This window comes from Gordionus sp. m RMFG-2023, chromosome 4 (assembly GCF_954871325.1).
Source record: "Gordionus sp. m RMFG-2023 chromosome 4, tfGorSpeb1-WG-v2, whole genome shotgun sequence".
NCBI lineage: Eukaryota > Metazoa > Nematomorpha > Gordioida > Chordodea > Parachordodidae > Gordionus > Gordionus sp. m RMFG-2023.
The window spans coordinates 30084354-30098187 of record NC_088778.1 but is presented as its reverse complement, the minus strand read 5'-3'; the positions used below and the strand labels follow the sequence as shown (position 1 = coordinate 30098187).

Sequence of the window (13834 nt, the reverse complement as noted above, 5' to 3'; positions counted from 1 at the left end):
TGGTTATCAAGGAATAAGGGTAGATAGATTCGGTAACCCATGTTGAACAAAAGCTTTAAGGTAAGGTATATAATAAAGTTTAATTGAATGATAAATTAAAAACATGGTTCAAACATAAACTGCTCTTTAAGAAGCAAAAAAGTGTAACTATTAAGCCAACCATTTTTAAATTGTAAAGTCCAAATTATTAGTCTAAGAATTTGACATTGCTAATAGCTATGCTTTATTGGACAATTATTTTGATGCTATTTTGGGGCTTCTATTTCTTTAAAAATGAGGGAAATTTTAAATAATTTTGTTTTTGATCAGATACAAATTATAGGTGGTTGTTGACCAGTGTTAGAATACTTTGAAATTGTTGGTTCTAATTTTCTTTGCTCCATGAGGGAAAAAAATGAAAAATTTAAACATCCTTAGATGATAAAAAGTTTTGGATAGTTGAACAGATAAAACCTCTGGGAATTAGTTTGAAATAGGTAGCGCCATTTTTTATTTCATAAAATTAATTTTTTTAAAACAATTAGGTTTAGATTGCAAAGCATCTGGTAATAAATGAGTATTACAAAACCTTTGGGAGTAGTTTGAAAATAACAGTGTTAATTATCTTTATTCCACAAGGAAAAAGGGTAAAATAACTTGCTATGGGAATGGGAAGTTACAATATTTACATTTCATAAAAATGAAGAATTTATTTTACCAATTTATGGATTTTCAGCTGTGGAAATCTGGCGCAGAAGGAATAAAATATATGCTATTATTTATGGTAGGATTCAATTATTAACATAATATTGATGTGATGACATTAAAAATTAAATGAAAAGGCCAAAAGGCAATATGGCAAACCGGGGCAAAATGATTAGTATTTATCATTTTTACCATAAAATTTTTAAATTTAAACAAAACGGAATAAATTATAGATTTATATGTAACCAAATTCTTTATCTACGAAAAAAAAAGTATAGCTATCTATCTTTAATACCTTATTAGTTATGATTAATTTATGAAATTGTGCCATTTTGGGTAAAATTGCTAAGAAGTAATTAAAATAAAATTTTATAGTTTTATTCAACAAAATATTGCAATTTTAACATCTATTCATCACTTTTAGATTAAAAATAATCAATACAATACGGGAATATAAAATATTTTATCAAAAATAGCACATTTAGAGTCTGTCCATTTTAAGCATTCCCCTTTGCAACTATTTTTAAAATTTTATCCCAAATAACACATAAAATAATACTGCTATATTTATTATTACTCATAAGTGAAATTTAAAATGGCCTTTTTCCTCTATCAATATGTTTTTGGAAATTTTAATGTTTTCAATATTGTGTATTGCATATATTCTTAACATTAATTTATTATACTTTTATATTGACTATTTATTAATGTTGTTTTTTTGCTCAAAAATATCTTTTTATATGGTGTAAATGTAAATATTAAAATAAAAAATTTTCATAATCAGACTGAACATTTTAACCGTTTTACCCATAACTACAGAGTGATATATATATAATATTATACAAATCGTTATTCCATGATTTCTAGTCAAGTTATAAACTTCTAATAAAATTTATTTTTTATAGTTATAAGTTTAAGGAAAATATGTGAAAATTTTTAAATTATGTATGAGCAATAATATATGTTGCTAAATGGCAAAATAAACTAGAGGATAATTCTTGGGCAAAATTTTTCAAACCAGGAAGGTTTTGCAAATGATGAACATATGTAAGAAATCAAATATAAAAATATATATCAAATTTAAGGTATTTATGCTCAAGGGTAATGTAATTCATGTTTACATTGTTAACCTATCAATAGCTTCACTTAGGTCTCCCCTACAGTAAGATCTAACATTAGCCACATGGCACTGAATATTTTAAATTGGCCTTATTTCTAGTAATTTAAGGCAAAAAGTGCTAAACTTTTCTCCAAGTGTGCAAATGTGACCTTCAAAATTGATTTTAAATATACAAATTTTTCCTTTTGACGCGATTCTTAATTTAATAACACCTAAATAATCTCAAATTTTAAGCTTAACAAGCATTACATTAAAAAAAATACATCAATTCCCATTTTCATTTATTTATTTTTAAACTTACAAAATATTTAATTTTTTTCAAGACAACTCGATAAAAATAATTATGAACTGGAGCGAAAAAAAAACAATTTACACACCCGCGCTAATCGCTACAAGATTTTATAGCGATTTTATGTGGTTAAAAAATCATTTCAAAACGAGTAAAGTATTTTAAAAAGATTTAAGTAGTAGTATGTTAAATATATGTAAAATAAGTTTGAAATGATACTTTTAAAATTTTGAAATAAATGATATATGTAAATAGACACTTTGTTTTTAAAAAGAAATCCAATTGCTACGCTTCTCCCTCGAATGAGGATGGAAGTGGGGTGAGGTGGATTCATAAGAAATCTTTATAATAAAATATTTTACACGTCTCCCGTCCGGCAAAGTCAGGTCTTTCAAAATTTTTAAAAAACGTACGCTATTTATGATTTAAGTGTTACAAATTTTTCCTAAAAGCCTGAGTCAATATAGCATCCCCCTACCCCCGAATTTTATAAACCTCTACCACAGCTGTTATATTTTAATGGATCGGATCTCACTAGGAAGGCAGTATAAGGAATGAGTTTAATATAATATGTTCGATATTATAATAACTAACAATTCCTGTCAAAAATATAATTTTTGGTAAACATTCATTTTATAATTGCATTATATTTCGCATTAAAAATTATTTATTTCCTTAGAAAATTTTCAACAATATTTAAAATAAAAGAATGGGGTCTTTTGTAATAATTTTATATTAATGTCTTCAACAACGCGAAATTATTTCAAAAATGTAAATGTATTATTTTGTGATCGTTCAACGAATAACATTTTTATTTACTAATAACAATAGCATTTGGCTCCTATTTTTATCTATAAAATTCTGTAAAGTAATTAGAATTGGTCACATTCTGAATCATGGATTAACACCGACACTTACTTTTGGAAGAAGGCACAAAAGTTGACCCTTTGTCATTAAATTTGTTTTTATTATCGGGTTTATTCGGATGGTCCATACTTTTGTCAATGTTGATAGGGACAGCGACATAATCGCTATACATGGATGATTGAGATTGCTGAGCTTCTAAGGATGACTTGGTGGCAGTTGCCATTTTGATACGAGATTTTAGAGACAGTTCTATAGATTCCTCCATCCTTTTCATAACGAGTTCAACTAAATAATCGAAGGCTTCGTTTAAGTTGATACCGCTGAGGGCGCTTGTTTCAAAATACGTCATGCTTTATCAATACGAAATTATTATTTTTAACTTCGAACGGTTTTCTAAGGAATAATAGCCTATAAATCTAAATCACCATGAGAAAGATTTTAAGAGGCTTTTCGGTCCGGTTAAAATGTTTTTACCCTGTCTGGCCCTATTTTTTTCTCTAGTTTGCGGGTTCGTTGGCAAGGTATAAAATGAATACGAAACGCAGGAAAAAATTATTTTAAAAATTAATATAATAACATTATTCAGCTAGATTTACTATATTATTTTACAACTTTATCATATTAAATCAAATAGAAAAGAGTCAAGATATTTTTTTTGTTAGTAAAAGAAAAAAGGAAGATATATTTTACTTATAATCCGAGGCAAATTTACAGGCGTCTTTGTAAGAAATTTGTCGATTATCTTCTATGTCACTTTTATTGCCTAATTTAATATAATAAATAATAAAGTATTATGGAATTTTGTAAAAAAAATAAGAAAAATGGGTTATTTCTTCAACTTTAAATCAATTTTTTGAGCGCGATTTTTAAAGTTTAAAAAATCTGATTTCACCGGAAATGTATTCTATCATGTTTGGAATACCTAGCCTAAAAATTTCAGACAATTATGCCATGAACTTTAGAAACTTAATAAAATTTATATTAGATTTTATATAAATTTTTTTTATATAAATTATTAATGACTCCAAGGGTAACAACAAAATTGTCTACAATTTATAAGATGGGTATTCCAAATATGATAGAATATATTTTTCAGTAAAATCCGATTTTTAAATTTAAATTTAAAAAAACGCGCTCAAAAAATAATTTAAAGTTGTGAAAATAACTAATTGCCCAGAAAAAACACATTGACGCTAACATATAGAATAGTCGTTTTTATATTAAGTTGTTGATATAAAATTAGCTAAGTAAAGTAAAACAAAACAAACTAATCTTAATATGTTTTTTCATCTTTTAACATTGGCTACAGTCTAATTTTAAAATTCAAAATTATTGGTATCATTTTTAAAAGATTTAATATTTTTTTTAATAATAGTATATTTAATACTTTAAAAAAAATATAATCATACAGAATGTAAGCTTAAGGTGAGATTTCTAGTAAGCCTGAAAATAGCACAACATTACCTTCCATAGCGACAGATACCAAAATTAGGCTAATATCGCTATGGAGAACACAATATTGTATTTCCGTGTCCCGGACTAATTTAAATGAATTTCTTAAAGATATTCCTTAAAGTAATCTTGTACTATTTGCAAACGATAAGCTAAGACATGCTATCGGACGCAGACTTAGTTGTGATATGATTGCCATACTCATGCTCACTTTGTCAGACTCCTGCTGACTCTAAAGGTCGCCACTCTCTAAATAAAAAAACGATGTTGAGGTAGATTCCTAGACATACAAAATGTAATAACACCATACCTCGTGCCTTAAAACCCACTGGAATTTCTTCAATCATTGAGACGACTGGACTTTGTAACGCAGATGATAAACGTTCTGATGGCTTATCCAAAGTTCCATAGAAGAATGGTAAGTTCTTAATCTGGGATTTTCTTGTGTAGACCCTCTCGCACTCTCCAACTTAAACCATGCTATTGTTGACGCAGAATGAAGTAAATCTGCCAAATATTCGCATGTTTTACCTCCCAATCCTTTATTCATACCAATATTTGCTACAAAGCTTACTTCTTTTGGCATGTATGCCCTAAACTTCTTCAAGAATCTAGGGTATCGCATTACACCCAAGACTCAAAATCCAAGAAGGTTTTTACCTGAGATAAAGATTAGCAGTTAACATATTTCGATCTAACTACATGATTTTCCTATTCTCTATTGATGGATAAGAATTAATTATTCATTTATTTAATTATAGCATGTTATTAAATATATTATAATCTTATATCGGAGTCAACATTAACCAAGATGGAGAGCCATAAATTTTTTTTTAAGGTTTATTTGCATTTTTAAGGGTAAACTTAGCAATTTAAAAATATTATAGAGTTTAAGTCAAAGATAGTAGAGTACTTAATTAATTATTATTATATAATAATACCCATTACTCATAAAATCAACATTATTTAATCGTCTTTACCGACCACGTATATGAATGGGGGAGATAAACTCTATTAAGGAAGGAAGAAAAAGTATGGGAGAAGATAGGTTTCAGAATTCATCCTCAAAATTTTGTACTCTCTTGTAAATGAAGCATCTAACTAATAGTAATTATAAAGGGTATATAATCAAATTTGACAGTTTTTCTTTTTTCTCAGATGATAAATGCTTAATATTGACTAGTTTAATTTATATAATTTTAGAATTTTTTTTTTGCTTAATAATTAATTAAATTTCACGAAGTTATTATTGTGTATTTTAACCAAGACTCCGTTTAACCTAAAAAGAAATTTTAATTAAAAATTCCTTCAATTTATGTTTTTTAAATTTATCTAAACCTACAAAGAAATACGAAATTGAAGCATTTTATTTAAAAATAGTATACACTTAATTTATAATTAAAATTCAAGTATTAGAGAGTATAATTATATGAACACAAAGTAAAATTAACGCGAATATTTTCGTGTTTAAAATGACATAAACATTATGAAGATAATTAAAACATTAAATGAGTAATATAAATAAAATTTAGGAAAAGAAAGAAAAGCAAAATTGTTGTAGAATTCCAGATTAGCATTTAATATTGTGGCATTAGTTTTAGTTTTAATATTATTGTACAATATATATAGGCATATTCAAAGGATTATAGATTATTTTTCATTGTAATATTATTAATTATTATATAAGATGCCAATCAAAACTGTAAATAACTGTGATTGGTTATTATTAAATAATTATATTTTTCGCAATATTAAATTATGATAAAAAATAATATATATCATTATTGGGAATTATGTGCTTTTTAAAAAAAAATAAAATAAGAAATAAAATTGACATCCTAAAAAATGTCTCACTTGATTCAAGGTAATCTAAAAGTATAAGGTTTAAGAAATTAATAAGGTCTAAGAAAGAAATAATGTACAAAATAAGATTGAAAAGCGGATTGCAGAGGACAAGAGTAAAGAGGTCAGATTCAATGTGAGTTCTAAGGAATATATGTTTAAAAATGTAGAAACTTACAATTTCTCACTTCTTAGATATCAATCAATGATGTGTATATGTTAAAATGCGTTTTTTTCCGGGTAATGTGTTAATTTTTTAATATGCGTTTTTTTTTTAAAATTTAAAAAATCTGATTTTACCGGAAGTGTATTCCATCATGTTTGGAATACATACCCTATAAATTTCAGATAATTTTGCCATGAACTTTTAATATAATTTATATACGTTTTTTTTAATAGAAGTTTAGGATAAAATTATCTACAATTCATATGGTAGGTATTCCAACCATGCTGGAATACATTTTTGGTAAAATCATCAAATTTAAAATTTAAAAAAAAACGCGCTCAAAAAATGAGTTGAAGTTGTAAAAATAACACATTGCCACTAACATATATACTAATAAATTAGCAATTCTTGCATTAAATATTTTAAGCATACATACATTGGAGTCAGTTGTAAAGCACACCATTTTCTGGTTTGTAAGTCTTTTAATAATGTACTTTAATATATGATCGATAGGAGAATTAGTCGACGGGCAAACCATAGAATGACATTACAGCCAACTTGTGTATGAAAACATCTAATTAACGAATCGCCATTCTAATAGTATATATATACATTATTGGGCATTTAATTAAATTATACTTAAAATATAACTTCTGATCGGGTTTTTTTAAATATGAATAAAACTTGGTAGTTTCCTCTTGTAATTTATATGTGGAAATCCTTAAAACCTTCAATCCTATTTGCTGAAATATCTCAATTATATATGATCAAGCCCTTCCTCCAAGAATGGAATTAATTTATTTATAAATTTGTTTGTTCTAAGCAAATAATATGTATATTTTTATAAAAAAATATTGTACGCAGAGGCCAGTTAAGACCTTATTCTGTGGGGGTCGAAAATAAATTGAAAGAAGTCGGCAATCTCTTGCATTCACTGCGCAAATTAGCGGCCATGTATACAAAATATGGTATAAATATATTCATTTTAATTCTTGTATACTTCGCCGTGAATTTGCGCAAACTGTGAACGCAGAGTAAGCCATTAGCAAAGGAAATTTAGAACTTTTAATAAAAAGATTAGCAAAAAGAAATTTCAAATCCAAATTAGTAAAATAATAATTAAAATAGGCAAATGGGAAAAATATAATAAAGAAAAAGTAAGTGAATCTAAACCAAATAATTAAAAAATGATCAAAATCAATGCAACCGAATCTAAATTTAGGAGCCAGTCTAATTTTGGTAGCTGCCCGGCTCGCCACTTCATTTGCAAGGGCCTGCTTATAAGTGTAGTTATTTTTTCCCATGATAGTATTTGCAAATTAATCAAAATAATTAATTATAAATAAATAAATAAAATACAATTTATGAAAAGTTGCAAATATAATGTGAAAGAAAATATTAATTACCGCATAAAACGATATCAGGAGTATTAGAATAGGCGTGGGTCTGTAATTGTTCTATCCAATTTCTAACGTTGTGAAATGATTGCTCGCTTGTCAGATCAAACACTAACAAAAATCCCATGGCATCCCTGAAAAAGGCTACGGTCAGGCTTCGAAATCTTAGCATTTTTTGAAATTGTAAACATTACATATATCATAATGGGATATGGAATCTCTAGATTTTAAATTTTACCGAGGACTATTTTTATATTTAAAAAAACCGATTCAACTGAAATGTCTTCAAGCATGTGTAGAGTATCTACCCTATGCATTTTACAATTTTTGTCATAAACATTTTGTGTATTTTTTTAAAATTCATATAAAGTCTACATAAAAATGCATTTTTAAGTATTTAAAATTTTAGACAAAATTGCCTGAAAGGTATGGATAAAACTCTATAAGTCTTGGAATATATTTCTAATCAAATGAGATTTTTCATATTTAAAAATAACTATTTGTATATCAGGTGTGTAACTTTGTTAAACAGCCCAATTTGCATCGCTTTTTAAAAACGACCCGATTAAGAGTGTAGTCAAAATAATATTATATAAAACTGAAGATTTTGCTCAAAGATGGCGGATAATGTTGTATCTCTATTTGGTAAATCTCGTATATGATATTATTTTAGAAAAATCTTAATCGGACCGTTTTTAAAATTAACCCATCGAGCCATTTAAAATCACTAGCTATTTCAACTTGAAACTAGGATGAATAATAGCAGCTATGTTTAATATCCAGTTAATAATTTTTAATAATTATTCTTATAAATAGATGACTCTGAGATAAAATCAGATGTTATTAATTATTTATTGTAATTTTTAATTTATAATATAATTTTAAAGAATATCATAGGCTAGTTGAAATATATAATGTTTGGACTAGGCTAGAAAATCATTCATCTAAACTTATCTAGCTCAATAATTATTATAGATATATTTGATTCAAATTTTATTTTAAAGAGATTGAGCGACACATTGATATTAAATTTGTTTGATACATTACCTTTAAATGTTTTTTCGAGTTGAAACTACTAATCTTCTCGTTTGATGATAAAACCTTTTGGCACATCTTAAAATGAAATTTATACCCTGTGTTAATTGTTTTATCGACATCACTACTTTCTAAATTAGTAACGAGATACCACTATTTTTTTTTAGAAAATGTAACAAGCTACCATTACTGGAATAGTAGCGCGTGATAGGAGCGCACTATTTAACAACACTGCTTTTTAAATATGGCAGGTCTCCGATAAATTATTTTTATATTTGAAAATATAAAATTTCAATTTGTTCAAATAAAAATCTCTATCCCCCTCCCTCTCTCCAAATAAAATAATTGGTCAAAAAATGCACCATTAAACTGCTTACGATCTAATAATAATTTTGTGGGCTAAAATATATATCATACACCATATTTTATAATTGTTTATAGATTATCATTATATTACAATTAAAGCTTAAGAATGAATTACCTTTCCTGCCCAGCAGTGTCCCATAATTGAAGATGTACTCTATTATTACGTATGATATTACCATCCTGCCCAATTTCTCTATATATCTATATATAATTCAAATTAATTTTTAAATAAATATAACATTATTTTACACATTATAATAAGTGCATTTAATGAATGGTATAAATATATTTATCTTATGGTTCAAAAATACTTTTTCATTGATTAAAGATTTTAAATTCATATATCTTATAAATTAAAAAAAATTTCTATATTTGAATAAGTGGGTCGTTGGTCTAGGGGTATGATTCTCGCTTAGGGTGCGAGAGGTCCCGGGTTCAAATCCCGGACGACCCCAATTTTTTTTTTTTTTTTTATTAATGAAATTTATCCTAATATTCATATAATAACTTTTAACAATTTTTCTTTAAAATTTAGTAATTTAATTACACCATTCATATCAATTGCTCATTTTAAAAAATAAACAATATACAAATTTTTTATTTTTAACACCATCATAAATAAAATAAGTAATAGAATAAAAATATCCCTACTAATCAATAAAATATTATTAATTAAAACATAATGGTAATTGTATACAGAGAGTAAATAAGTTGTCATTCAATTTCATATTTTATAATTGTCATTTTAATTCCTTTAAAAAAATTGTTAAAATGGAATTTGAATAATGGAAATGGTTTATCATAATTATGAACTGAGATGAATCCAAAACATTTATTTATAATAATAAATAGTTTGATTTGACATATATTATTGTGTATATTTGATGTTACATATTTGTTAATTTATGTGCAAATAAAATTATTTTACCTGCAAAAATTGTTTAAATAACTTATTTATATATTCTTATCAATTTTTACAAGTTAAATAAATAAATTAAAAAATATGGAAATGTTTTCAATTAAATCTGCACAACACTGTAATACAAAATATTTATCTAATAATATTAAATAATAAAATGAAAACTTAAGCTTATTGTATTGAAAACTTCTTTTTTCATCTCATTAATTTGACAAAGAAAAAAATTAGATTTGAAAAGAAATGTAAAGAAAAACTTTCAACAAAAAAACCTATTAGAAATTATAATTTGTTTTCAAAATGCTATATTTATTGTAGAGATCTACAAAACCTGGTCCATCCAAAGGCTAGGCTAACGGGCTGGGCCTGCCTGGCTTAAAAAATATTTTGTGACGGGCCAGGCACATTTCATTAAAATTTTAATAGGCTAAATTAATTTCAAGTGAATATCTGATTAACGATTTGAAAAGAAATTACAATATGCTTATTTCCTTGTATTTTAAAAGCTGTCTAAACTAAAAATACTAAATCTATAAATATTATAGATAATTCACAAAAAAAATTATACCAGTTATTTATGATATGATTAAATTAGTAATATAAAGGCATCAAACACAATTGATTTATAAAACGGTTTTTAGAAAGAAATATATTGGTCATTAGAGGAGTATAAGTGCTTTTGAAAAAAAAAATTAGATATAGATATTAAAATTGTTAGCAATTTGTACAAAAAATTTAACTGCGGGCCAAGTCAGGAATTTTTTTTAAGGTAAATTATAAAAGCAGTGGGCTAAAAATTTAATGGGATAGCCCAGGCTATGCAGATCTTCAATTTAAAAAGGTTTAAATTAATAAAAATAATATTTGGTTTATTTGACAAAAATTTTATTTTTATTACAAAAAGGATAATATAATGATAGCATTTTATTGTTAAATTAAATATGTGCCTTTGAAAAATAGAATTAATTGACCAAAAGTTTCTCCAAAATAATATGCTATTTTTCTTCTTTATCCCCTATACTACATTAATAAATTTTATATTTCTACATAGAGTCAAATATTATTTTGGCAAAAAAATAAACAAAATTTAATAGTTTTATGTCTCATGTATATAATATAATAAATTAGATTTATTAATTTAAGTATTACAATTTTAAGCCTCATATAAAAAGCATATAATTACAAAGCTTTTATATAATATTTAAAAAAATAAAGAGAAAAAAATGATTTTTGTTTGTTTGTAATATTTATATTTATTATATAATTTGATAATAAAAATGTCCTTATAGCTATCGTTAAACTATTAAAAAAAATATTATATTTTAATTTTTTTTTAAAAAAAAGTTATGTCGAATTAGAGATAAGACAAAATTTGTCTTTTTAGTTTTACAAAGGACGTATTAATTAATTAATTCTAAAAAAAAACCGTAGGATTTTTAGCAAAAATTTTTTTTTACAAATTATGAATTATTATATATATAATATATATTTTTTTTTGTGTGAAATTTTAATAATTTTTTTTTTTAGATTATCAATGAATCTTCATAAATCTAGTGTTGTTAAACGGCTAACTCAACATTTCATCCAGAATAATATTACGTAAGCTTGAAGATTTTGTTTGTATAAGGAACAAAGGTTTGGACAACTATTAGCGAAATTTCGAGGCTTAGGGAATATTTTTCTAGCTAAAATATTGAGTTAGCCTCATTTAAAAAATCGGCTCAAAACGAGCCGTCTAGTAACACTACATAAATCAAATGCGTAGATAATAAAAAAAACGGAAAAAGTTTTAGGGAGTTATTATTAATAAGTGTTTTGGGTTGAAATTAGGAAAAATATCAAATTATTTATAATATTACAATTATTAGTCTCAATTTTAAATGCTTATTTTTTAAATATATTTAAGAAACGGATAGGCTCGGCCCGAATTAATTTTTTATGAAGGAAAAAACATGAATTTGCCAAATTCCAAGCTTTTTTTTGAAAATTCTCTGACTTGCAAAAATATTTTGTCCAAGTTACCCAGCCAGAACTGATCTGGAATTTTTTTTAATCAGACGGATAACTTCTAATATTCATTGGGCAGCATTAGCCAGATTCGACAGCCTAATTTATCAAGTCTAAAATAGTAAGTTAGTTAACATGAATTTGTTTAGGACTCAAAATTTTGGGTCAAATTAGGGAGTCGCCGGATTATCAAGAGCCCAAATTAGGAAAGCTTTACTATATATACATTGTATATATAAGCAAAAAATTCGTAAACCTCATCATAAAATTCGGAGAAAAACATTTATGACTTGGCCGTTTTTTTTACCTATCCGGGCCTGATATAATTAACATTTTAGAAATTATATATTAATAAATCTTTTTGCGATTTATAAACTAACTAATCTTTTTTCCCGGAAATCGATCCCGACTGTTGTTATGAAATGATTGCTAAAAGTGGCTTCTGTATAGCGGCAAATCATGCTAGTCTTTCCCACACCCGAATCTCCTAAGGCCAGAAGCTTAATCAAATAGTCGTAGGAAGTTGTAGCTGGGGACAGCTGATTGATATTTTAATGCCATATAAAGCATGCAATGTAAAATGAACATTTTTTTTAGATATACGTATTTTTTTAAATAATTTTGATTTCATTTTGAATTCATAAATTAACGCTTTATTTCCTCAAATCTTACCATTCCAAAAATATCTCAATTTTTTTTTACATATTGTAAAAGAGTCAGCATATTATGCATTTTTAACTATGGAGTAATTTTATAAAAAATTTAAATTTAGCGAGGATCCCTCTTAACTCCTCGCAAAAGCAAGACATAAACAAAACATAAATTTTAGATGAATACTGACTGCATATGTATTATCAGGGTAACCCTTAGTTATCCTCCTAATTTCAGTGACGCAATTACATTATACACCCCCCCCCTCCTCGTGCTTATGACCCGTTATTATAATATACCAATTGCGATGGTGGTTGATGTTGCGATTTACTCGAAGGTTCTTTGTGGCCGGAAGAGACGTAATTACTATCGCCCAAGGCGTTATTAAGATGATCATCCAGGTGAATAATTTTTCTTGTCACGTTATCATTATCTCCATGTTTAGATAATATAGGTTTATTATCATTACGGAGAAGATGGTTGGAATTGGCATCTTCCCCTTTATCTCCTAGTCGTCTGATAAGCCTGGAGCGAGGAATGGCAGCAGATTTATTTTTAGGAGAATGATGAGAAAAAAGGCGGATATTATCTATGATGTTCTCTACAATAAGTTAAACCCTATTTTTATTAGAAGCGTATGGCGGTGTGCCTAAAGCGTTTATTTGTTCGTCTAAATAAGAATTTACGTTTAAATATAAAGTTATATTTTGTGTGAATGATTAAAAAAATTATAAATCAAATTATCAATCTTCAAAGAAAATCAGAATCCTATAAGTTATTCGATAAGATATTCATAATTGATATCTTATCAAACCTTATGGAAACCTAAAATTTTAATTTTCGCTTCTCAAGACCGGTCTCAATTTTTATATGAGGCCCAAACCTGAATTGGGCCGATACAGTCATAGCCGACTTGTAGGGCTCTAAAAGAATGTACTTCATTTTTTTTTATTACCCGTCAAATATTTCTCTTTCTATTTATTTTTTTTAATGAAAAAAAAATCTATAACAAATGAGGAAATAACGTAAAGATCAAATCGAT

The 13834-nt window shown here is 26.3% G+C and overlaps 1 protein-coding gene and 1 non-coding gene across 2 annotated transcripts; one reads left to right on the top strand and one right to left on the bottom strand.

Moving 5' to 3' along the window:
- Nucleotides 1-2813: 2813 nt before the first annotated feature.
- On the bottom strand, nucleotides 2814-13400 carry LOC135928813 (ras-related protein Rab-27A-like; the record flags this gene model as incomplete). Its single annotated transcript, XM_065465277.1, has 6 exons — nucleotides 2814-3310; nucleotides 3651-3723; nucleotides 7827-7981; nucleotides 9334-9419; nucleotides 12522-12680; nucleotides 13092-13400. Coding segments are annotated over 6 exons (1098 nt in total), but the record flags the coding sequence as incomplete, so codon positions are not given.
- Nucleotides 9601-9672, top strand: Trnap-agg (transfer RNA proline (anticodon AGG)). The gene has a single exon. It is a non-coding gene; the product is annotated as a tRNA-Pro (tRNA).
- Nucleotides 13401-13834: the final 434 nt, after the last annotated feature.